Here is a 26,968-nt window from a genome sequence, read left to right as displayed (position 1 = left end):
TGTCATCACTTAACGGAAGACGGCTAACGGTAGATAATCAAATGAAATTGAAATTTTTTTCAGATAATTGATTGAAAAAAATAAATTTTAAGTGATAATCTAAAAACGACTTATATTTTAAGTATGAAAGACTTAATTAAACCAATAAACAAATACAAATTCAAAGACTTATTTTTAAAAAAAATAGCTCTAAGATCAAAAAATAATTTAACGTAATTTTAAATATAATGCTTAAATAGGACTTATCCTAATAACTAGTACATATGTAATAAAAATATAAAATATTTAATATTTCAATTTTATAATATTTAATGAAAAATATCCATATAATTAAAAATTTGCAACTCTAAAATCATGCCTAGGATTATAATATCTATATTAATAACTTGTTTTACAAAGTTTGTTTTCCCATTGTAATAGTATCATATTTGATATACTCGTATAATCCCAACTTTGTGATTTATATGGTCGTTGATGCCACTCACCGAACTATTAATTGTTTGGATAAACTTAGGAATACTTATCATCAAAGAAGAAAATAATAAAGTTAAGTGAATTTAGTTTCTTCAAAACATTAAAATTAATTTATGCATAAATTCAAATCAATTTCTGAAGAAATAAAATAAGAAAATTTCTAAATATTAGCTTATACGATTAATTTCAACTAATGAAAAAATCTTCATTCATTGTATTTTATTTTTTTTAATTTTTATTTCCTATAAGTAGTTATCGAGAAACTTATCACACTGCCAAACATCTAACTCAACTTACCAGTAGCCACAAGTTATGCAACAGTCGACAATTCCTTACAAAAAACATATTAATAATGCTTACAACAAGCCTAGTTTCAAACATATATTGAAGCTTTTTCCAATATCTCCTTGTACAAAAAGCAGATAAAATTGATGAAAATGATGATAACATTGCCATAAAAGTGGCTCATCCTAAATTGTTCAAAGGGAATGACTTAGCTATGACAGGGAACATAATTGGCATTACAAACACAATGGACTCTCAGGGATTTGTCCGAAAAGGGTGGCGCTCATTACCCTGACTGTCTGCTTTGGAAGGAACACTGTAAAGTAGATCGTGGATTTTGGAATAGATCAGCATCTGAGAAGGGTCACCACCACTACTGCTCTGCGAAGCGCGAGAACTCTCTTGCAATTTGATCTTCTCATAAAGATACTGCTTCTCGGCCTCGGCCTCGTTTAAACGTTGTTTCAAGTAGTTGCTAGTAAATTCTTCTTCTGATTTATCTTGCTTGGCAAGAGCAATCCTCTGAAGCCTCTCGGCCTCTCGTTTAGCCTCATTAGCCTTCAATTGGAACATATCAGCCTCTGCATTTTTCAGCCTCACAATTTTCTCCAGCTCTTCTATCTGCAGCTTCTTTTTCTGTCTCTCCATCTTGAGCTCTGTCACCTCCCTGGCCTTGTCAGCTAGTTCATGTTCACAAGCTTCAAGAGCCAAGCGAGCCTTCTTGAACATCCTCATCTTCTCATCAGCTACCATTTCCATCTTTCTTATAGCCTCCTGCACCACTTCAGCAATTCTATTGCATGCGTCCTGCGGAGCAATCAACGTTCCACTTTCTCCATTTTCCAGGCATTTTGCAGAGTCCACCTCAAGCTCTTCAATTAGGATAATGTATTGGTTAGAACAAGAGAAAAGTTAAACTTACAATCATGCATCAACCCCCCAAACAACAGCCTTTGCCTTAAAAAGCAAAAGTAAGAAACAAAGAGAAGTGTTAACAACACACACTTCACTATTGGTTAGAATTTATAGAAAATTACAAAATCAAAAGAGAGAATTATTAAATAACAAGTGGGACCTACAAAAATATGTGATTTCCAATAAATTTTAGTCAATCAAAGAGATTGTTCAATAAAGAGAACATATAAAGCTGTAGTCTAAAAGCACTGTTCACCATTGCTATCTCTATTTATGGTGCACGTTATTTTTGAATCAGCCTTAGCATAATTTAGACATAACTAAATTCAATTAATATAAAAGGAAACAAAAGGCAAAAGCATGATATTGCCTATATATATATGAGGAGGGATCAAGTTACTCAAAGATTTTCTTGAAATCCAATGGTTGCAATGAATAACTAATCTTAACCATTAGATTTCAAGAAAATAAATGATGAAGATGAGGAGTAATTCTTTTAAATTTACTGTTAGAGTAACTTGATCCCTTCTCTCTCTATATATATAAAGGCAGAAAAAACTAGATTTCTAGTACCTTGGAAAAACATCAATATTGCCCTGCAGACAGCTTTTGAATCCATTTTTTTACTTTTAAATTTTTCCTTAAGATCATCACACTTCCAAAATAGCTTCCTTCCTCGGGGGTCTTTACTCCCATGAAAGATCCTACTAACATAATCAAGTTCCCTCATTAAGGCTTCTCCATCCCATGACGGTGCACAGTGCTGGAAGACATCTTTAACCCAACCCAACAATTCTGAAGTCCTATTGCATGCTTGACACCTGAAAACCATTTCACTCAGTCCTGCTCCACTCTTTGAAGAAGGGCCCATGCAAATAAGTTGCTCACGAACGGCACAATCTGTGTGAGTCCAATGAGAACACAAATCACATCCAATCCAGCGGCAAGTATTCACCTCAAAGTCAAACTTGTTGCAGATCACGCACATGCAAAGATTGCAGAAACCATTAGTGTTGGTGCATATCTCACAGGTACAATCATCAGCTGGAAGCTGGTTTTGGCACGCTATGTTTCTGCATCTCTTATAGCCAAAGATCTCAATCAGGGAAGTCTGTGATAGACTGATGCTAGGATGCAAAAATCCCTGAATTCCAGTATTTATTGCAACAAGGATTTCAAGCTGCACTCGGTGTGCTCTGACCAGTGTCTTGGCAGTCAAATCAGTTCTACTCTGAACAAGCTTCTGCAAAATGAAAAAATCCTCTCTGTGCTGCGAACCATTCCCTCCCTCAAGGATACTTCGCAGTCCATTCTTTAGCTCTTCTAGATATTCCTCAGGTAGATGATGCATTTTTTCACATATCATACAAACACTTTCTCTAGCAACATCCTGAAGAGTAACTTTGTCTGAACTAGAAACACGATGAATCACTTTCTGCTCAAGGCAATTAACCTCCGCTTTTCCATTCTCCATCTTCTTTGCTGCAGCTGCATCAGCAGTAGGCCAAGTTTCCTGAGAACTTGCACTTTCAGCCGGAGATTCATGGAGATTGTTGGAGTTTGATCTAGGTTCATCAGGAGACAGGAGAGGGTCTGAGGAAACCAGAGACAGCGATGTTTGTAGTCCTCCAACTTGTGCTTGTGGACGCAGAGGTAGCATTTTTGGAGACGACCCTGGGTTAATGTTATAGAAGAAGATGATGTGCCTATTAAAAAGATTTACTTGGTTAGTCACTAGTGGGGGGATTATATGCACATTTATAAAACACAACACTTGATTGGGGAAATTATTAAGTAAATCCCTAAACTAGTCCTTAAAAATTCAAACAGCATAGGTAGGACATTGCAATGTCAAGGACTTGCAATTTGAAGAACTAATTTGGGGATTTACTCAATTATCATGGTTGTTATCATTCAATAGATGGAGGCCGACTGCAAATGTAAATTATCAATAATAACAACAATAAAAAATCCATAAACCTAACAATTCATCCATGTCAAAAGACAGCCTAAGATAAGAATAGCAACATATGAATTCGGAAGCCAATTGCTCACTTAATTAATTCCTTGATATGCAAATCAGTAAATTAGCTTACTTAATTAAGTAACTGTGGGATTTAATCTTTCCTCCAAAGCACACATAAAAACTATAAAGGATAAGAAAATTATAGAGTTTGACACTATTTTTATTTATTTATTTATTTAGAATCATACTCTGGACAGCTGAAATTAGCTTCCCTTTGGAACTAACGATGGTGAAATTAAAAGAAGAAAGGAAGTATGAAATTGGAGAACCCAAAGGGTAGATCGAATGATTGAACACAACACCGACCTGAATGAAGTACGGAGAGAGAACAGACGATGGGGCTTTGTGTTGAGCTGCGAAAGAGGAAAACCCAAAACGACAACAGGAACACGAAGCCGTGTTTTTCAACGCCCATGGGTGACCGGTTCAGCCGGTTCTCCACAGTTGTAAATTTGTAATTGTGATATCCCTTCCATTTCTACTTTTGTCTTCTTTTTTTTTTTTTTTACTATAGGACATGTTTATATATTTTGGTAATGAATAAACAAAGCATGCATAATTTTTTTTATCAATAAAAATTAAATACAATATCAGAAATTTACAAATACTCACACAATGAGTTAACTCCTCGTAAGCACACACAAATATAATTATTTTAAAAATTTTATCCCAAATCCCCAAATATTTGATGAAAAATTAATTTTGAATTTTTTCTACTAAAATATCAATGTCTAAATAATTTAAGTACTTAAATAAATTATTTTTTATGCTATAAAATTATTTTAGATAATAATATTGAGCATTCTAATTTTTTATTGATTAAATAAATATAGTAATAAGAAAATTTAAAAAAGGAGAAAAGAAAAAAAAATAAAGAAAGAAAAAAGTGGGTAAAAAACTTTCCAAAATGCTGACGTGTGTAAAGTTGGGAAAAAAAGTAATGTATAAATCAATTAAGATTAAAATAAATAAAATTGAAAATGTTACTAAATAAATAATATAATAAGAGAAATGTTATTTGTTTAACAGAAAAAAGAGTAGAAATAATAATCTAAACTCTAAAATAATAGAAAACTAAATTTATAAAAAAAATATAATTTTTGTACTATACTAATAAAAAGTAATAAAATATTTTCATACAATATCACTTAAACTATTACAAAAATAGAGATATTTATTTCAAAAAATGGTCCAAAGAAAAAATCTCTATTTGACCAGAATAATCATATTAGTCTTCCAATATCAATAAGTTGATTGTTTAACTCTTTTGTATCTTCCAAAAGGAAACAAATCTCTGAAAGCTGTTTCCGTGCATGCCACTTATATATTAAGTCAGGTTAGTAGGATTCTGTCCAACAATGAACAAATGATTATTTTTTTCCAATTGATAAAAAAAGCTATCAAATTAGTGAACAAACGATTTATCCTTTATTTTTTAATTGAAATAAGAAGATAATTTTTTAAAATTTTGATAATATGATTTCATCATTGTGAATATCCAATTTTATTCGAGTGTATTTATTTATTTTTTTCTTTTTTCTTTTTAAAATATATTTAAATATTTTTTAAAGAAAAAAAAGTAAATATTTGGCTCTTAAGAGAAGATTTAATCATTAGAAAATATTTCAGTTATATGGAGTAACAATTACTTAACTGAGAAAAACAAAACGATTACTAAAAATAATGATTATGAAGCCACAGGTTTAAAAACAAGATAATTAGTTCGTTACGCGGAGATCAAACAATTCTTAAATTATAAAAAAGACCCACTAGCACTCAAATGATGAAAAAAAAAAGTTCTGGAAAGAGAAAAATTGGTTCTCTCATTCTGTCGTTCATTCTCAATAGCCTACCAATTACAAGCCAAGTCTTTCTTTCTTCGTTTCGTGTAATGACAACAGGTCTTTCATCATCAAGGTTTTTTTTTTTTCATGTTGCGTGTTGCATTTTTTACTTATTTCGTGAGTTGATACAAGCCTTGGTAGTTGGTACTATTCTTATTGTATATGAATTTTGAGTCGGTTAAAAATAATAAAAGAATAGATTAAAACCCTTGGTAGTTGGTACTATATCTTTCGTTGTGGGTGTAGAATCTGTATTGGTTTTAACCTTTCATTTGATTCTAAAAAAGGGATAAGAATGTATGTTTTAATCTGTCTGTGCCTTTGAGTGTGAAATGCAAATGCGTGCTGTTGTACATAGGATAAGAATTGAATATTTGAAAATTTAGTTTAGGTTTTGAGTTTCTTTTTCTTTTTTTCTTAATCAAAATGGAAATGAAATGATTCTAGTTTTGGTGGTGAATGTGCGTTACATCAATTGCATTAATTAATTTCACCATTTTTTGTTTTTTTTGTCAAAATAATATAATTCATAGTAAGGAAAATGAATTCTGACTTTTTTATTTGTATTTATTTGCAATTTTTAAAAAATAATTATTTTAACTCATGTAATGGTTTGTGACATTAATTAAGTAGCACTTCTATCTTTTAATTTTGCTTAAATAATAAAAGTTTATGAAATAGTCATTTGTTATTTAAAACTTTTATTCATAAAGTTGTTTTCTTTTTATAATTATTTGGATATGCAATCATCAATAGCGTTAACAAATAACAATTTTATCTTTAATGTTATTTGATTATGAGAGTTTAATGACTACTCATTTATTAGCTTAAAGTCTCATGCATGGATAATTTCCATTAAATAAAAAATAAAAATATAACCATCATCAAAAATAAAATAAAAACTATTTTCTTTTTGGGAAAAATAAATGTTTATAAAGTTATATAATTTTGTGTAATTAGTTATAAGTATTGCTTTTAACGGGGATGATAAGGTGCTAATACATTCTTTACATGTAATTGACTTTCAAACCTATCATTGGTCTCAAAGATCATTTTGAGAGATGGCGACTCCATTGAGGATTTTGAGAGTCAAGCCTGATATAATTAATAGCGCAAAATTATATTTTCCTTTACAAATATTTGGTTTACCCCTTTTGTCTTTTTCTTGTTTGTTTTGTTGTAAATATTCTCTTGTTTTTCATGTAAATATAGTTTGCTTTGTGGCTTGTTGTTAAACTCCATTGAACATGTTGTTGTCTTGAAATTTTTGTGCTTGCTTCCCTGTTATAGATCTATGGGTTGAGCTGTTTTCCTTGAGTTTTGAATGCCAAAAATTAGTTTTTTTAGTGTTTAAACATAGGATAAGCCTTAAATTTCACTTAAATTGGAGTTTTCTAGCAAAATTTATGAATAAAACAAGTTTTAGAACATATTATTAGATAAAATTTGTCTCGAAAATAACCTGGCAGTGAGAAACCGATTCCTGGAGCACCCAGAAACACTAAGAATAAGTTGGAGCAGAACTTTGTAAAATTGAGCGACAAAGTGATTTGAGACAATAGACAGCTTAACATTGGAAACCATGCATCTAGATAAAGTTACCTTAGAATTATTTATTTTTGTAACTGTTGATTTAATTGTTATATATGATTGTTGAGATAAACTGCAAACTCTGATGACTGATGCATGCTTTGAAATTGTAATGATTTTTTTGCTGATACATTTTCAGAAAGCTTGTATATTATTATTGTTGAATGATAAGACCGATAGAGTGTGAACTCTAGCAATTATATATGTTTCATGCAAATTTATATTCTGATATATATCTGTATATTGTCATTTTATCGGTAGGCGTTGTGGATTGGGTCTAGGGGAGTCTGACCCTCGACAAATTACTTGTTATAAATTTTGGGATGTTGTAAATATAATTGTCATGTTGTCGAATTTTTGGTTGAATTGGGTGACAGTGATTTCTATCACTTGAGGGGCCTAGAATGGTTCCCTAAGAGTAATACATAGGCTCGAGCCTCGTCTCTCTATGTGTGTATGAATGTTTGTTTTGTGTGATGTATGCATAATGAGGGTTATGCACATAATATGATACATATCTATTATTTGAATAGTTTTTGAAACAAAATTTTGGAAAAAGACTTTAAGGTGTTACAATGGTGGTGTTAGAGCAGTTCGTCCTATCAAGACTGGGGTATGAACTTGTTTGTTGTTTGTGTTGTGTACTCTTATTCTTATGAAAACTAAAAAGGACCCAATGCAACTTAGGTACTTAAATCTACCTTTTTAAATATGTTTTGTAGGTGTGCCTAGCAACGGATAAACAATATTTGTATGTTGATAGTGGCTGCTCAGGGCATATAATTGGAGACAAGTCAAAGTTTGTCTCTAAAGGCTAAAGTAGTAGGATTGTAACCTATAGTGATAACAAGAAAGGGAGAATTCTTGGTGTAGGTAATATTTGGTAATTCCTTAACTATTTCCATAGAGAATTTCTTATATGTGGAAGGGTTGAAACATAACTTGTTGAGCATAAGCTAACTATGTGATAAGGGTCTTAAAATCATTTTTAACTGAGAGTGGTGCACAATAACTAAATCGATTTCAAATAGCATTAAGTTTGTTGGTAGTCGTATTGGCAATACCTATATGCTTAATGTAGAAAGTGTATCTCACTCAAACATATCTTGTTTAATAAGTAATGATGATCTCTCTTGGCTTTGGCATAGGAGAATAGCTCATATCCACATGAATCATCTAAATAAGCTAGTCTCTAAGGAGTTAGTTAGAGGACTCCTAAAGCTCAAATTTGAGAAGGATGGATTATGTAAGGCATGTCCAAAGGGAAATCGAACTAGAGCATCTTTCAAATCTAAAAATGTTGTTTCTACCTCTAGAGTGCTCAAACTTTTACATTTAGATCTTTTTGGTCCTTCTAGAACCATGAGCATTGGAGGGAATTACTATGCTTTGGTTACTGTAGATGATTACTCTAGATATACCTGGACTTTATTCTTATCTTCTAAAAGTATTGCTTCTAAAGCTTTTCAAAAACTTGCCAAGCTTATTCAAAAGGCAAAATTGCACTTTTGGTCCCCCAATTTATCTCCAATTTCGGATTTGGTCCCCCTATAATTTAATTCACAAATTTGGTCCCCCAATTTTATAAATCCCTGCAAAATTGGTCCAGGAAGCTCGATTTGGATGTTGATTGTTAACCTCAGACGTTGACTGTCACGTGTCAATGCCATGTGTCAATGTCTGAGTGGTTTCCTGTAAAGGCTTCATTTTTTGTAGGTAAAGTTGTACTTTTGGTCCCTCAGTTTTACTCCAATTTCGATTTTGGTCCCCTTATAATTTAATTCGCACATTTGGTCCCTCAGTTTTATAAATTCCTTTATAAATTCAGCCAAATTTTATTACTCGAGAAGTTGTATTTCAAATTTCAAACAAAAATACCATTGTCATACATAGGCCACTTAAGCAATCGTATACACATAATACCGCATGGGGGAGCAAAAAAAGAAAAAAAAATAGGGGGTTATTACAAAACATCTTAAAGTAAGAGATCTGAAAATTTCTGACCCAGGTTGGGATTCATGCGCCACTTTCCCAAGTTGAACAACCCCGGAAGTGGGAGAGAGACAAAGAGTGATTTTTCTCTGGGTTCCAAGTGAGTGAAAAACTTGCGATAAAAAAAAAAGTGCGAGATTTATCAAGACCTACCATGTCTCTAGCACCAGTAGCTAAACCATTCAAAAGACCAATTTTGCAGGAACAATTTATAAATGGATTTATAAAACTGGGGGACTAAATGTGTGAATTAAACTATAGGGGGATCAAAATCGAAATTGGAGTAAAACTGGGGGACCAAAAGTGCAATTTTACCTACAAAAAATGAAGCTTTTACAGGGAACCACTCAGACGCTGACACGTGTCATTGACATGTGGCAGTCAACGTCTGAGGTTAACGGTCAACGTCCAAATCGGGCTTTCAGGACTAATTTTGCAGGGATTTATAAAACTGGGGACCAAATTTGTGAATTAAATTATAGGGGGACCAAATCCGTAAATGGAGATAAAGTGGGGGACCAATTTTGCATTTTGCCTATTCAAAATGAAAAGGATTTCAAAATTAAAAGTTTGAGAAATGACCATGGACAATAATTTCAAATTGAGGACTTTGAGTTGTTTTGTGACAAAAAATGGCATTAATCATAACTTTTCTGCTCCAAGAACAACACAACAAAATAGTGTTGTGGAGAGGAAAAATAGGTCCCTTGAGGAACTAGCAAGGACCATGCTTAACGAGAATAATCTGCCTAAATACTTTTGGGTTGATGCTGTTAGCACAACTTGCTATGTACTCAATAGTGTGATGATTAGACCCATTTTTAAATTAGCCCCTTATGAAATATACAAGGGTAGAAAACTAAATGTGTCACATCTCAAAGTTTTTTGTAGTAAGTGTTTTGTTTTGAATAATGGTAAGGAGTTACTTAGGAAAGTTGATTCAAAGGCGGATGAAGGTCTATTTTTGGGTTATTTTACAAATAGAAAAGCATATGAAGTCTTTAAGAAATGTACACTAAGAATAGAAGAGTTTATGCATGCAGTTTTTTTTTTATGAAACTATGTCCCAAAGATTGGGAAAAGTACTTCTTTATGATGATAATGATGATGTAGGAAGTCTAAGGAATCTTCTCCTACAAGAGAAAAGGTAGTGAACAATAACCCTCTTGAAGGACACTCATTATAACACAACAATCTTCCTAAGGAGTGGTGTGGAAGCAATGCCTTCCAAGATTATTTTGATGATGCCAAAGAATCAAGAGTCAAGCAAGTTTCAAGAATCAAGATCAAGATTCAAGATTCAAGTAAAGAATCAAGACTCAAGATTCAAGAATCGAGAGAAGACTTAATCAAGATAAGTATTAAAAGAGTTTTTCAAAAACTATTGAACAACTCAATTTTGTTCAAAAGAATTTTTCAAAAGAAAATTTTACCAAAGAGTTTTACTCTCTGGTAATCGATTACCAGAAGATAGTAATCGATTACTAGTAGCCAACATTGTTTTCAAACTGATTTACAAAGTTGTAATCGATTACCAATGTTTTAAAATGTTAGATTTCAAATTTCGAAGAGTCACAACTTGTGATAAAACATTTTCAAATCATTTCAAACTTGTGTAATCGATTACACAATACTTGTAATCGATTACCAGTGTTTCTAAATGATTTGATTTTCAAATTTAAACATGAAGAGTCACATCTGTTGATGTATAATCGATTACCAGTGACTTACTTTGAAAAATAAATTACCAAAAGTCACAATTCTTAAAGTGACTAGTTTTCTGAAGATTTTTTAAGAGTCACAACTTTTAAGTGACTAGTTTTCAAAAAGAGTCACAACTTTTAAATGACTAATTTTCACAAAAGTCACAACTCTTGAAGTGACTAGTTTTGAAGAAATTGTCAAGAGTCACAACTTTTAACTTGAGTCATCAAATGACTATAAATATGTGACCATGGCATGAATTTCAAAGAATGCATAACATAATTCTTTCATTCATTTCTCTTCATCTTTCAAAAAGTTTTTGTTCAATACTTTCTCTTTCAAGAAAAGTTCATTGACAAAAAACTTGTGTTATTCTTCTTCTTCTTCCCTTCTCTCTCTTGACAAAAGATTTCAAAGGACTAACTGTCTGAGATATCTTTTGTTTCTTATAAAAGATTTCAAAGGACTAACCGTCTAAGATATATTTTTCCCTTTTCCTTTATACAAAAGATTTCAAAGGACTAACCGCCTGAGATATCTTTTGTATCCCCCTTACAGAGAATGCAAAGGACTAACCGCCTAAGAATTCTTTGTCTTAACACACTGGAGGGTACATCCTTTGTGGTACAAGTAGAGGGTACATCTACTTGGGTTGTTTTACTGAGAACAAGAGAGGGTACATCTCTTGTGGATCAGTTCAAGTGGAGGGTACATCCACTTGGTTGTTCAAAGAGAACAAGGGAGGGTACATCCCTTGTGGATCTTTGCTTGTAAAGGATTTTACAAGGTTATTGAAAATCTTAAGAACCGGTGGTTGCTTGGGGACTGGACGTAGGCACAGATTGTGACCGAACTAGTATAAATCTTGTATTTGTCTTCTTCTTCCCTACACTCTTTATCTTTTCGTTGTGCACTTTTTATTTTCGCTTTACTATTGTCTAAGTTATTGTTTTTGTTTTTTACTTTCTCATAACTTAGTAGTAAAGCCTAATTGAATCTAGTAACATTAAGAAGGATAAATTTTTAATTAGTCAAGACACATTAATAATTAATTCAACCCCCCCTTCTTAATTATTCTGAGGCCACTTGATCCAACAAGTGGAAAACACCTAAGGACCTTTCTATTGACAACATCATAGGTGATACTGCAAATGGTGTTTCTAGTCGACACTCACTAAATCTATTTTGTGAATTTTATGCATTTGTGTCTATGGTAAAACCTTCAACTATTGAAAAGGCGGTTGTCAATGAACATTGGGTTATGGCTATGCATGATGAACTTAATCAATTTAAGAGAAATGAAGTTTGGGAACTAGTACCTAGGCCTAGTAAGACAAACATTATAGGTACAAAATGGGTTTTCAAAAATAAGCTAGGTGAACATGGCTTGATAACTGGGAAGAAAGTAAGGCTAGTATCAAAGTTTTTCTCTGATACTCTGATCTTAATCTACTTATCTTATCAAGTTAAGTATCAAAGTTTATATTGTTTGTCATCATAAAAAAAAAGAGATTATTGAGTCTAGTTGCATCCAAGTCACATTGGACTGTACCAAACAATTATATCCCTAAGGTTTTGATCTTAACAAAGTATAGATTTTATGTACTAATCTTTCATGCTTAAGTCATCAATTATTTTATCTCTATGAGGTACAAGCAGAAAAGCATGAACAAAAGGGTTTTGGACGATAGGCAAAGTACTAGTCATTGGATGATAATGCTTCTATGTCCAACCTTGAGAAGACAAGTGCTTTTGCACTTGGCTTGAAATGCAAAAAGCAATAGAATAGTTACTCAATCCTCAAGAACTAAAAACAATCACAAGAAAGTAACGTTCACAAAATCAGTAAGAAACTCGTGCTTTAGCACACAAAAGGAAAGATTTAAAATGTCTCGTCTTTAGCACACACTGAAAAGTCAGCTCTGAGCACTAGGCGACACTGAAAAAATGTACATCTCTGAAGATATCTTTGCATAGTAGCGACCTCGTGTCAAGCGCCAAAGCTATTAGACAACGACTAGTTGGGATCTCTCAATGGATCAAAGCTTCGAAATCTATATAAAGCCTAAAGATGCTCGTGTTAAGGTTGTCGAAAAATAAGAAAATATTTTGAAACAAAATGAAAAAGTATTGTAACGTTGTCAGTCCATTGGACGAAGGAAACTTGAGCGAATTGAGTAAATCTTAGTATTGCTAAGTTATCGAGTTTCATTGTATTCAAGCTTATTGTGTAAACACTCATTGAGTGATTAGAATAATTTTTCTATCAAACATATGCTATTTGTGAAAGCCATGAGTGGCTTAGTGACAAAAAATACTTCTTAATCCCAAGGGAAGATTAAGTGTAATGTCAAGAGTGGCCTAGACTCATTGTAGCCAAAAAGCTTTTGTATAGAACACTTCAATAGAAAACCACTTCTCTTTGGGCAGAGCAGGTCTGTCACAACAGAGCACGTCTTTTGATGTTGTTTGACACTTTTAAAACTTGAGCTTCATTTATTCTTCATGGGATTCGATAAATCCTAGGAGAATGATTTTGCAAAACGAATCTTAGACAAAAAAATAATAAATGAAGTCTTAAATGTCATTTCTTGAATGATGTATCCGATCGTGATTTTAGTTAACTATTTGTATTTATTTGCATCTAATTAAAATAATTAAAAGTCTTTCAACTTAATAATGGATGACTTGTGTTCACAATAAGAAGAGTAAATTACATTCACGCTCATGTTTTATGATATTACTTTTACTCCCTTGTAACTAGGGGTGTCAAAACGGGACAGTCCGACTCACACAGGTTGGCTCACCATGAGTTGAGACTTAAACTGGTTGAGCTAGCTCAACTAACTTTTAAATGAGCCGCGAAAATACCAACCTGGCCCAATCCACCACAAGTTGGTGAGTTAGGTGGATTCTCAGGTTAAGTTGGGTGGCTCACCAAATTTTGTATAATAAAAAAATATGAAAAAATGACATTTAAATAAATTAAAAATATTTTTGTTATTTTTAAAATATATTTTTTTTAACCAAAGACATTCCAATGATTTAAATACAAATGCAAATAACAAACAAATGTCTTAAATAACCATTCAAATACCTGATATAACCAAGAAAATAACCAGTCCAATGTCTCAATTCTCAAATACATAAAATACCAATCATAAGTCTTAAAACACCAAAGTCTTAAATCCAAACATCAATCATAGTTCAACAACATTATACTCTTAGAATTAAAAATACCAAATTGTCAAAGACAACATACATAATTGAAATTACTAAACAATGACTTAAGTGGATTAAGTGGACCAATTTGATTCAACCTAGCTCAGACCCACTTAGCATATGGGTTAAGTGAGTTGATTTCATTTTTTCTTAGTAAATGAAATTTTTATTTTTTTCGGCACAGACGTGTAGTGAGTCGAGTTAACTCATTAGATTTGAGTTTACTTTAACACTCATACTTGTAACATCATCAACCACCACACCATTAGTCGATGATCATCAAAACCAATTTATAAAAAACATAAGAGTATGAGTGTAATTTATTATATACTATTTTTTTGACTCATCCAATACACGAGTTTATTTATATTATACTAGTATATTCTAAAATATATAGAAGTATAAATGTGTATGCAAATAAACTTTTAAAATTTTTAGTGATATTTTAGACTCATACAATACACGCTCTTTATCATTTAGACTCATACAAGTGTGGAAGTTGTCTACAAAAGAAATTAGTGATATTTAAAAGTTAATATTAATATTACAGAAAGGAAAATTATTTTTATTTATATATTTACAAAAATACTACATATATAACATTAAAATTTACATTTTTTTTTCATAATCTCGTTAAACCATTTTTATTACTTCAAAATATATTTTATGAACGATAATAAAATTTGTGTTTTAATACTAATTAATTAATTAATTAATTATAGATCTTATGATTTTTTGGGTAACTTAGATCTCATCATTTCAATATTGATAAATATTAATTCATATTTATGTAATAAATTTTCAAATTTTCGTATCTTTTAAATTCATTTATATATACTATTTTTAATTTATGTTTCAACTTTTAACAACTAAATTTTAAAATAACTTTATGAAATCTTGAATAATTTAAGTCTGAAATTGAAAGAAATTCATAAACCAATTAAAAAAAATATTTTAACAACTGTTTTTGACTCGCTTTTAAATATTGTTCAGCAGTTTCCTGACTTCAAGTGGATGGATACGTCAAAGAAAGGATAGACAATAGAGTCATCGAATTTTTCTACAAGGCACCAAGGAAAAACATGTAACATAGCAAATGAGCATTAACAAACTCAAGTACGTATACAAAAGGGTGATGAAAACAAGAAAAAAAAAATTGTACATTAATAATGCAAAAAATTACAAAATCATCGAATCACAACTTATAAAAAATAATTAATTTACTAAATTTTAAAATAATTTAAACAGTAATTTATTATTAAATAAAAATATAAAACTATTTTACCGTATTAATACTTATATATTAAACTCTAAAAACTAATAGATTAAGTTAGATTCATTTATGCCTGTCTCAGTCGAACAAAGGCATGATAGGCCACATACAAGCCAATTTCCCAATAACCCTTAAACATCTGTAGCTGCCTCAAGAAGGGAATCAGTTTTCTCATTTTCAGATTCGAGAACACTCCTCTCAGCAACTTGGCTGTTGATGTAGTGAAGGCGACAAACCGGCATATACACATCAGCTCCACCAATTAGTTCAGTCTCTCTCTGCTCTGTCTTCCTCAAGGTGAAAAAAGCACGTTTGCCACACAGTTCACAACGTGCTGTTAGTTTGGTCACTGATTCAGCAAGTGGAATTATGTGAAGGACTGAGCCAAAGCTTCTCCTGTACAAAGGGGTAAGCTGGAGAAATAAGCATTCGAGGAAAAACCAAATACTAAACCAAGGTAGTTTGAGCTTTTGTACCTACTAACATTTGTTAATATTTTTATCTATTTCATCAATTCGGTATCCTTATTTTTTAATTTACTGTTTAAGTTTTTCTATATTTTAAGATATATTATGTTAATTTTTGGAGTTAATTTTAACCATTGAGTAACCATTAATGATTAAATCTTAAACATTGATTAGACTAAAAAATTGATTAATATTTTCTTAAAAAATAAGAATTTAAAAAAATACTTGAAAAAAAAATTAAAATAATGATCGTTAAAGTAAAAAATATATTCTTTTATCACTATACTTAATGTTTATTTAAATATTTAATGTAAAATATAATATTAATATAAGTTTTATAAAAAAGAATTTAAAATTTAAATTTTATTCTTTTTTAGTTTATTATATTTTTATAATATTATATATTATTTTAAAAAATATAATATACAAGATTAAATTTTATTTTCACATAAATTAAAATATATATATATATATATATAAATTTTATTTTTATTTTATATATTATATTTATTTTTTAAAATAATACTTGTAATTTAATAACAATATTTTCTATATAAAAAATATAAAAATATATAAAAAAATATGAAATTATAATTTATATAAAAAAATATACATTAAAGATAAATTTATAGTATATATTTTCTATATAAAATAAGTTTTGAATAGTTTGATAAAAGTATATAAGATTGTAAAAATATAATATATAAAATAAAAATAAAACTTATATAATATATATATATATATATATATATTTTAATTTATACAGAAATAAAATTTAATCTTTATATATTATATTTTAAAAAATAATATATAAGATTACAAAAATAAAATAAATTAAAAAAATAAAATTTGAATTTAAATTATTTACCTATAAAACTTATATTAATACTATATTTTGTATTAAAAGTAATCATATAAATGTAATGATAAAGAAATTTATTATTCATTTTAAATATCATGTTTCTAGTCGATCAATCAAAATAATAAATTTTAAAATATAAGAAGATTCAAATAATGAATTAAAAAAATAAAAGATTAATTTAATGAAATTGACAAAATAAAAAAAAACAAATTTTATAATTAAGCCATTTTTATTTTAAGTCTCAATAATACAATATAGCACTACCTTAAGTACTCACCATCCAGGCCTGCAACAATTACGGTTTTGCCATCTTCATCAGCAGCCTTGCAGCAAAACTCGTATAGATCTACAAAAAACTGAGCCTCGTCTATGCCAATCACATCCAACTGCATCCAAAGCAGTGAAACACATACATAAACTACCTAGTCAAAGTACTAAATATTTTGAGAAGTGAACTGTAATCACAATTGCAGCCCTAATATCAAGACAACAATTTCGGAGTTATAACTTATAAGGTTGGCATTAAAAAGAGAAAGAAGAAAAAAAAAATCACAAATTTGATTTTTTACCAACAAAAAAATTTAATAATTAATGACTAAAATTCGTCTATAAAAAAATACAATTACAACGATTTGCAGCCAATTCAACTATATTTATCTGAAATTTTAAACCATACTACGAAGTGCAACAAAATTACAATTACAACCACACACAAAAGTTAAAACATTAACTATAACTACTGAATTTTGATCCTGTCTTACCATCAAATAGAATGTTGTGGTGTTAACAAAGACCCAAAGGAATGGGTTTGCAGCCAATTTATGACTGTGAGGGTTGTTTGATTCCCTTCTCAATTTTGTTTTGCTATAATTTTATTTTAAAACTCAGCAATCGATTTCTCATCTAAAATTCATTGCATAGTACTCAACAATCAATTTCTCATTTCTAAAATTCATTTAAAAAAATGTTGTCGTGCTCTTTCTCTGCTTTTTCAAGTGCTTTATTAAGTGTTCAAAGAACAGACCTATAAGAGTAAAAATATATTAAAGTTTAGGAAACAAAAATTTACTTTCAAAAACAATAAACAATCAATGACCTGTTTGATTCTCATTTCACCTTTTTTTTGTTTTAAAAACTATTTTCTAAAATAATTTTATACTAATCAACATCAATTTCTTATTTAAAATAAATTAATTTTTTATTTGAAAAACATATTTTTAAAAAAACCAAGAACCAGATCTGTTCAAGGGCCAAACACAACATACTCAAGGACAAACAACTTTTAGTAAACCAAAAACTGTTTTTAAAACCAGTAAACAAAACAGTGCTACTCTCGGTCCATTTCCTCTTCAAAATGTCAAATAATCAAAAGGTTTAATTATGTTTTTTATTTCTAATTTTTTAATTTTTATGAATTTTATCTCTAACTTTTAAATTGAACACATTTTACCAACTTTTAAGGAATTTAGGAATTTTATCCTCTATTATATATCAAAACACAAAAATTGAAGATAGAATTTATTAAAAAAATTAAGGATAAAATTTGTCCAAAAATAAAACTAAAAAGACAAATTTGTCAGAAAATAACAATTTAAGATAAAAAGTACATATTTTTTCAAAAAATAATAACTTAAGACAAAAAGTAGAATTATGTTAGTAATAAATTGATAAAAAGTAAAATTCACAAAATTCTTAAAAATTAAAATAAAATGCATCAAATTAAAATATTAGGATAAAATTTATCAGAATTTAAAAAGTTAAGAATAAAAAATATAATTAAGTTTTAAAAAAAAAAAAACAAAGAACATCAAAAGTACCTTTTGATAAGCATCCTCTCCGTATTTTTCTCTGAACGACAACAGATCCGGTAACGCCCAACAAGGAAATTTAATCCCATCGTGCGTCACAACCGAGTCAATTGCATATCTTGTATCCTTGCTCGATTTTAACAACGCCACATTACTTGGCAACAACAAAACACAAATAATAATAATAATAATAATAATAATAATAATAATAATAATAATAATAATAATAATAATAATATGGCAAGAACAAAACAAAATTTCAGAATCAAAGAAAGAAAGAAAAATGTGGGAATTGAAAAGATTACTTGGCAGCGTTGAGTTCGGATTTGATGCGACGAAGAAGGGCAGTTGTCTTGCCAGCGAACATGGGACCGATGATGACATGAACCTCACTAAACGAGTGGGAAAGGTCTTTGGCAGTGTCCAGTGAGAGGGACGAAGGAGAAGAAGAAGCCATAGTTTGGTATGAGAAAAAGGGAAGGCATTCATTCAATATTTATAGAGGGATTTTGAGATTAGGAGCGTAGCTTTGATTTGATTTGGTTTAGAGGGACATTTAAATTGTGGAGGGAAAATTGAGACTTTTAGACACATGGGATACGATTCGAATTCTAAATTGGTGGGAAACGGATATATGAAAAAATATATTTGTACGCTTTACACATATAGTTTAACATTGTGTTTAGATGAAGGATTTAAATTTTTTTTTAGGAAATTCAAATATACAATATTTTAATTGTCTTAATTTAAATTTCTTTCATTTTGTAAATATTTTGTTTGGATGAAGTAATTTAGTTTCTTATATTTTAATTTTCTTGTTTGAATAAAATAATTCAATTTCAATGAAATTTAAATTTTTCATTTCTAAATATTTATTTTTTTTTTTAAAAAAAAGTGTTGATAGCATCCCCGGCTAGAACCCCTTCTAAACCAAAATCAACTGTGCTTGTTGCTTCTCCCACTTCATCTTCTCCATCTTCATCCCCAATGTTGCAACCGCAACCCCTCTCGTTCCATCTCCCATGGTAGCATCTCCTCCGTTTAAAGCTGCTGCTCCAGCTCCAGCAATCACTCCTCCGGTGGCAACACCTCCCGCGGCCACTCCTCCTACGGCTACACCTCCTGCTGTGACACCTGTGAGCTTGCCGCCAGTGCCAGATCCAATGAGTTCTCCACCATCGCCTGTTCCGGTGAGCTCTCCCCCTGCACTGGTACCGACAACTCCGACACCCGTGGTAGCACCCAGCGCTGAGGTCCCCACTCCCAAGTTGAAGAAGAAGACGAAGAAGAATAAGAAGCACACTGCACTAGCATCGTCGTCGGCATTGCTTGACCCTCCCACTCCTCCGATATGAGCTCCGGGTCAAGCAAAAATGCTTCGTCTCCTAAAAAAAAGGTGTGATAGAGAAAACGAAGGGGCCTATGGTACAATGTGAGATTAGGAAAATTCAAATTCTTACTATGGTGGAATTTCAATTCCTATCATTTTAATCTATTAAGATTCTTTTAAAAAATGATGTCATTTTAAATTTTTTGAATTCCTATATCCAAACAAGTAAATTATGATAGGAGTATTTTAAATTCACTAAAAAAATGAATTACCTTATTTAAATATCTCATCCAAACACGGGGTAAATGTTTTGTTGTTATGGTCATCATTTTTTTTTGCTGAATATTGTTCGGTCATCATTAATATATATCAATAACTTAATTAAATATATATTAAGATCTGTTAACACATGATGTAAGTATAAAATACTTATACCAAATCTACACTATAAATATATGTTAATTCTATCATTTATAATATCTTAATAAATATGATAATTTTAACATATTTTATCACTATCAATTACCTAATTATAATTAATCAATTAGATTATTTGATTGATTTTTTAATGGTTTATAAAAATTATTAACAAAATAATATTTTCTACAAATACTACCCATAATAAAGACTATATTTTTTCTACTTATGATATACATTTTTCACAGTTAATATAGGTTAAAAAGAAAATACTACATAATATTTTTACAATAAAATATATAAAATAAATAATACATGATAATAAAATTTATAAATAAATTTAAATCATAATTAATTATACATTTATTTTTTCTATTTTCTAGTAAGTGTATTTTTTTTAAACGATTCAGAAATAAACTATTGTTATATTATGAAAATAATAAATAGCCATAAATATATACTTTATTGCATGAAAAAAATTGTATAAATATATAGCAGTTAATAATTTTAATAAATAATTAATTTGAAAAAATCAAATCAATCAAATAATCTAATTTATTAATTAAAGATAACTAATTAATTATAATTAAATATATTAAATTTGTCGTATTTATTAAGATATTATAAATCATAGGATTAATATATAGCAACGGTCTCAGTTTGTTGAGCATGATGTGTAAGTGTTGTACATTCCATAGTAATGTATTTAATTTCTATGAATAAAAAAATATCAACGGTGTAGATTTAATAAGTCTTTGTAAATGTATGAAGATAGATATTTGATGATACCAAAAGTATAATCAAATAAGATTGCTTCAACAAACATTCAAAGTTAAGCAAACAGAGATTGCTTCAAGATTAATTCAAGGTCAAACAAACAAGATTAAGAAAAATATAAGGCCTTAGTTTATTTGTTAAAAGAATCTCACTCGTGGTTCAGTTTTGGCCACAAACAAAATATTTTCAACAACTCAAAGGCATTGGTAATCGATTACCAGATATTGTAATCGATTATCAAAGACAAGATTTCAAATGAGTTTTTCAAAAGGGTTTTGAAATTTGAATTTTAAATCCTGTAATTGATTACCAAATGTTTGTAATCGATTACCAGTAACGATACTTCAGAAAACACTTTGAAAAGTCATGACTGTCATACTTTAATTTCGTCCGGGGACCATTGTTTGATAGCCTGCAACTTTTGCTTGACCGCTTCGAAGTACTTAACACCCATCGTTAGGCAATACGTGAAGTTTCGCGACATGCCAGAAGTCGAAAGGGAGCATTGTTGCGCAATCCATAAAATTCCACAACATTTCAAAAGTCAAAGAGGGGATTATTGCATAATCCGTAAGGTTTCGCAACATTACAGAAAGAAAATAAGTGTCGTTACGTAATCCGTAAAGTTCTGTAATGTTACGGAAAATGAATCATCAAAAAAAGGCAAAATGGGGGTGTATTTAGTAAAATTGGGGGTGCAAATAGCAATTTTCAAATCTGGCCCCTTCTAGAGGATTCTGGGTATTTCCTTGCTTAAGGTGGAAGCAACCTAGCTTGCCCAGGCAAGCTAGGCGGCAACCACCTCCCCCGTTTTGTTAAAAAAATGGTTTCCGGGGCTTCCGAGACTTCCGTAATGCTTCCGTAAAATTTCCATAACCCTAAATAAGCATATTTAACTTAATATGGGTGAGATGGAAGAGAAAAAAATAAGAAATTCAAGTTCTATATACTTCCTTAAGGCTTCCGTAACTTTTCCGTAAATTACGAAAGAAGGGGGGTGAACTTATCAAAATGGGGTTGTGCAAATAGCAATTTTCAAAATTTTGAATTTGGGCATTCCATAATATTTTCGAAGCAGGGTTGCTTCTGGAGGAAGCAACCCAGCTCGCCTGGGCGAGCTGGGCGACAACCTCCTCCCCATTTTTCCTATAAATAGGCGAAAATGGGATTTTCCAATGATCCCTGATCCCGCTGGCTATGCATTTCAGCTGTTTAGGGTGAAAGAAATTGTTTCCGTGAAGAAAATCCAAGCCGAGGTGCTTCCGTAACGCTTCCGAGATGTTTCCGTGAACAAATCCGTGAAGGTTTTTTGTCGTTCTTCACCGTTTTTCATTCGTTCTTTGTTCTTTCTTCGTTCTTCAACGGGTAAGTTTTCGAATCCGAGACTTTCAATTCATTTCTTGTTTTTTGGCTTTCATCTTTATTTCGTTCACTTTTGGTTTCTTTTCTTCCGTTTTTAACGAGCTTTAATCGATCGTTTAAGCCGTTTTCTCACCTAATAAGTGATAAAATGAATTTCAACCGATCATTTGTATTGTAATCTCGTTTAATCACTGTTAAAACAAAATCTAACCGATTGTTCATGTTGTAACCTCGGTTAAACAAAAAAAAGCAAAATAATAATAAAATAATCAAAATATCTTGAAAAATAATAATAAAATAATCAAAATATCTTTGAATAAAATAATCAAAAAAATCAATCGGACGCTTTTCTTTGAAAGTTTCCTTGGATCAATTGACTAATAACCAAAGTGAAACTAAGGCTAAAATCAACTCACAAATCAAGCTTTGTCCGCAAAAGTCACTAAAAACCGTTTTAAGGTCCAACGCCTTAAACAGTCCTCTTTGCTTTTATCGGTTAACATGGATCGTTTAAAAGCATAAAATCAACACATAACTTTACCGCTTTTGCAAGAACTACGTAGGTCTGATTTCCTCATCGCAATTGAGGATACGTAGGAGCAAAAGCCCCGCTTTTGTCGACCACCCCAAGAGATCGTTAATGGTCCAACGCCTTAGCGTTTCTCTCCTTTCAAAACCAAGAGATCGTTAATGGTCCAACGCCTTAACGTTTCTCTCCTTTCAAAATCAAAAGATCGTTTAATGGTCCAACACCTTTAAATGACCTTTTGTTCAATTAAAATATATCTTGCAAAAAAAAAAGAAGATAAAAACAACTTAACCAACGTTCAGTTCTCAAAGAACTACGTAGGTCTGATTTCTTTATTACAATTGAAGAATACGTAGGAGCAAGGGAAACACCCTTGTCGACCACAAAAAGATAAAAAAATACAAAAAAAAGCATAAAAAGACATAAAAACGTAAAAGGGAAATAAAACAAATCGAAGTCATGTCTGCACACTCGATTAAAGACTGCCATCCCTTGTGACGAATGCGTGGGGTGCTAATACCTTCCCCGTGCATAAATACAACTCCCGAACCTTTCACACTTAAAGTTCATAGACCACACCTTTCTGGTTTTTCCGATGTTTTCCTCGAATAAACATTGGTGGTGACTCCACGCATTTTCCTTTCTTGGAAGACGCACCCGTGAGCCCTCGCGTCTCCCTCCCGTTGAAGGGTAGGTTGCGACAGTTGGCGACTCCATTGGGGATAGTTTTTAGAGAGTTAGGGCAATCACTCAGTGTGCATTCCTTACCATGACTTCTCCTTTGTTCGTTTTCCTTTGTTTTTTCTTATGTCCTTGTATATAACTCTTTTATGCTTTTAGTGTGCTTTTTAATGTATGCATGAGATAGATATTTATTCATTTGATGCACACAAACACCAACACCTTTTTGTACACACGGTGAGTTGAAAAGGGGCCCTATACCCGGGTCCATGGGAACATAAGGAGTGGAGGTGAATTTGTGGTCATGCTGGGTCTCCGACTTGCTTGATAACTGTGAACCCTCATCTAGAGTTTTTCTCTTTGATAACATATTGTTGCTAGTAGTCCCTACTGCCGCAATATGTTTGTCGAAGGGGATGATACCTCTAGAAACCATCAAGAGAGATATGACCACCTTGGGAATTATCACTAAAAGCCTTTTAGTTCCTCCCGTTTAGGTCCCTAAAATAGGGGCACGAAGCAAACACGTTGCGTGCCTTTTAAACACTGCCATGCATATAACCTAAATGTCATATACGCCTTTGCTTATGATTATTTGTTGATATTGCCATACTGTGTACATCCCCGTGTTATGCTTTTGCGCATCTACATCATGTCGTCACGCACGCGTTGCATGTTGGTCTCGTCTTTTGTCACGGGAAGCCAGAAGGTCCATATCACCTTCTTAACTGCACACATGGGGCACTGCGTCCCCGAATGCACAAGTAAGAAGAGATGATTTTCCGGGCTCTCGTGTCCGTAAATGCATTCATATTGTGCATCGCATAAGCATCTCTTCATGGCATCATAATGAACATATCGTTCCTGCATTTGTCCGTTATCATATTCCAGCATCACATTTTGCATGAGTCATTGCATCATCATGCATATGAATTCAACATACTTTTTGTTCTACAAACTGCATACCTTTTGTTTTCATGTTTGCTCATGCATGATCCTTGCATTTTCCTCTGCAAAACAAAAACAAAAAAAAGGAAGCATGAAAATTCACGATGCATTCTTAGTTGCATATGTTCGGTACCATGAGCCAACCATGTTGGGATCATAAACCCATTTCCAAAAAAAAAAATCAAAACAAAATGATTGAGCATGGTACCTAATGCGTGGTTAACTAGGAAATGATGTTTCTTGGGGCATCTCAATCTCATAATTACATTTTCCATGCATAGCATGCATATTCCCGAGTCTTTCATCTCTATGAAATATTGTTGAAGTATTGGCGATCAGAATTGCCATTCCTTGGATTTCGGGGTTGAACCAAGCTCATGCTTTTACGAAAAGGTTCATCAAGTCAAGTTGAAGCATGGAAGTAACCATCTTGCAAAAATTGGGACAAAAGATGGATCGAGTTACATCGCTGCTTCGTCTACTGGCAAACACATTTAGGACTGTTGATGTCCTTGTTACTTCCAGTTTCACCTTGACAAAGATGTCATGGACCATGTTGAAAATCTAAATTGATTCAACCCCATGTCCTGCGTAAAAATTCGCAATACTTCAACTGTGCATACATCCATGCTTTTCATTGATTGCATTGCTCATTGCATTCTTTCCTTGAAAAAAAATGAACTTAATCATTGTTATCAAAAAGAAAAGAACACGTTTTACGGCGCCCTTACCGAACTCGTGCTAGAGCTAGAGTAATGGGTAAAGCAGAGGAGGTACAAGAGCAGATGAAGGCCGACATGAAGGCCATGAAAGAGCAGATGGCCACAATGATGAAGGCCATGATGAGCATGAAGAAGATAATGGAAGCCAATGCGGTTGCAGTTGCCGCTACTAGCGCTGTTGCTAAGGTGAACCCGATGCCCCCATCTGACCTCAACCAAATGAATCATCCAACCTCAGATATGGTAGACAAAGATTTGGGAAGTATGGACGGCCCCCTATTATGTGCAAATTCAAAACAAGCACGCCTTTCCGCCATATGGCTTGCCTCCCAACTATACGCCACCCAATGTGGCGTACACTCCCAATGAGAATGTCAATAACTCCACTCCTATACCCATTGAGAGCCGACAACCTCATCGTGTACATGTCTCTCAACCCATGGGGGAGACACATGAAATTCCCAACCACAATCTAGCCGACTTCGAGCCTTGCCTCGGATATGCCACTGAAGGGCAAGTAGTTGGTGGTATACCCCTGCAAAACACTTTGGAAGGCCCTCAGTATCACCCACAACCACACCCCTTGCATTCCACAGCGGGTAAAAACCCTCATGCTATGGCAGAAATGGGAGAAGTTGGATCATCTAGAGGAAAGGCTCATGGTCGTTGAAGGAGTCAGAAATTATGCCTTTACTGACGTAGAAGAGTTGTTCCTAGTATCCAATATCATCACCCCTCCCAAGTTCAAGGTGCTGGACTTTGACAAGTACAAGGGGACTACTTGCCCCCAAGAACCATCTAAAGATGTATTGTCAGAAGATGGGGGCATACGCAAAAGATAAGGAACTGCTGATACATTTCTTCCAAGAAAGTCTTACTGGGGTAGTTGTTACCTAGTACACTAACTTGGAACCTTCCCAAGTCCATTCATGGAAGGACCTAATGGTTGCCTTCATTAGGCAGTGTCAGTACAATTCTGATATGGCTTTAGATAGGATGCAACTATAGAACATGTGCAAAAAGGAGCATGAATCCTTCAAAGAATACACCCAAAGGTGGAGGGATCTGGCAGCCCAGGTGGCACCCCCAATGACGAAAAGGGAGATGATAACAATGATAGTAGACACATTAACAGTGTTCTACTATGAAAAATGGTGGGTTACACACCTTCAAGTTTTACGGATTTGGTCTTCGCCAGCGAAAGGATCGATGTGGGTCCGAAAAGAGGCAAATTTAATCATCCTGCTTGGACGAATGAGAAAACTGGGGCAAATGAAGAGGGTGAGAATGAAGGAGAAACCCATGTTGCGACTGTCGTTCCTACATGGAAAATCCCCCACCATCCCAACAATGTCATTACTCAGCCAATAACAACCCTTCTCCTTACCCACCACCCAGTTATCCACAAAGGCCATCCCTAAATCAACCACAAAACCCACCTACCACACAACCAATGCTAAACACCACCTTCAGCACAAACCAAAACACCAACCAAAAAATGAATTTTGCAGCAAAAAAAAAGCCTGTAGAATTCACCCCCATTCTAGTGTCCTATGTTGACTTGCTCCCATATCTACTTGGTAATTCAATGGTAGCCATAACCCCAGCCAAGGTTCATCAACCTCCATTTTTCTGAGGATACGACTCGAATGCAACATGTGCATATCATGAAGGAGCCCCGGGGCATTCCATTGAGCACTGTATGATCTCGAAGCGTAAGGTGCAAAGTCTAATTAATGC

At 32.3% G+C, this 26,968-nt stretch overlaps 3 protein-coding genes across 4 annotated transcripts; 1 reads left to right on the top strand and 2 right to left on the bottom strand.

The window, feature by feature from the left end:
• Window positions 1-820: 820 nt before the first annotated feature.
• LOC100781890 (OBERON-like protein) lies at window positions 821-4,152 on the bottom strand. Of its 2 annotated transcripts, none has more exons than XM_003555621.5 (3): window positions 4,007-4,152; window positions 2,248-3,380; window positions 821-1,631 (listed from the first exon to the last, which is right to left on the bottom strand). In XM_003555621.5, exons 2-3 carry the CDS (start codon window positions 3,332-3,334, stop codon window positions 1,015-1,017), a joined length of 1,704 nt encoding a protein of 567 aa, XP_003555669.1. In that variant the 5' UTR covers window positions 3,335-3,380; window positions 4,007-4,152; the 3' UTR covers window positions 821-1,014. The 2 variants fall into 2 exon arrangements, with proteins under 2 accessions (XP_003555669.1, XP_006605660.1); XM_006605597.3 differs by having other exon boundaries at window positions 3,889-4,071.
• A 10,937-nt stretch (window positions 4,153-15,089) lies between these two features.
• On the bottom strand, window positions 15,090-18,943 carry LOC100781341 (thymidine kinase a). The gene is made up of 4 exons (XM_003555620.5): window positions 18,768-18,943; window positions 18,472-18,616; window positions 16,919-17,040; window positions 15,090-15,721 (listed from the first exon to the last, which is right to left on the bottom strand). The coding sequence occupies exons 1-4, from the start codon at window positions 18,917-18,919 to the stop codon at window positions 15,457-15,459; spliced, it is 684 nt and encodes a 227-aa protein (XP_003555668.1). The 5' UTR covers window positions 18,920-18,943; the 3' UTR covers window positions 15,090-15,456.
• A 541-nt stretch (window positions 18,944-19,484) lies between these two features.
• On the top strand, window positions 19,485-19,817 carry LOC100815225 (classical arabinogalactan protein 9-like). The gene has a single exon (XM_006606703.1). It carries the CDS (start codon window positions 19,485-19,487, stop codon window positions 19,815-19,817), a length of 333 nt encoding a protein of 110 aa, XP_006606766.1.
• Window positions 19,818-26,968: the final 7,151 nt, after the last annotated feature.

This window comes from Glycine max, chromosome 20 (genome assembly GCF_000004515.6).
Source record: "Glycine max cultivar Williams 82 chromosome 20, Glycine_max_v4.0, whole genome shotgun sequence".
Lineage (NCBI taxonomy): Eukaryota > Viridiplantae > Streptophyta > Magnoliopsida > Fabales > Fabaceae > Glycine > Glycine max.
The sequence above is the reverse complement of the archived record's forward strand: the minus strand, read 5'-3'. Positions and strand labels throughout refer to the sequence as shown.

What these genes read in the sequence shown, in the direction of transcription:
- LOC100781890 (XM_003555621.5), bottom strand. Translation starts at nt 3,334, where the DNA reads ATGCTACCTCTGCGTCCACAAGCACAAGTTGGAGGACTACAAACATCG. An exon ending in AATATTGATGTTTTTCCAAG is followed by an intron (nt 1,632 to 2,247) that starts GTACTAGAAATC and finishes TCCTAATTGAAG; the next exon opens with AGCTTGAGGTGGACTCTGCA.
- LOC100781341 (XM_003555620.5), bottom strand. Translation starts at nt 18,919, where the DNA reads ATGGCTTCTTCTTCTCCTTCGTCCCTCTCACTGGACACTGCCAAAGAC. An exon ending in TCCGAACTCAACGCTGCCAA is followed by an intron (nt 18,617 to 18,767) that starts GTAATCTTTTCA and finishes GTTGTTGCCAAG; the next exon opens with TAATGTGGCGTTGTTAAAAT. An exon ending in CTGGATGGTGAGTACTTAAG is followed by an intron (nt 15,722 to 16,918) that starts GTAGTGCTATAT and finishes CCCTTTGTACAG; the next exon opens with GAGAAGCTTTGGCTCAGTCC.
- LOC100815225 (XM_006606703.1), top strand. Translation starts at nt 19,485, where the DNA reads ATGGTAGCATCTCCTCCGTTTAAAGCTGCTGCTCCAGCTCCAGCAATC.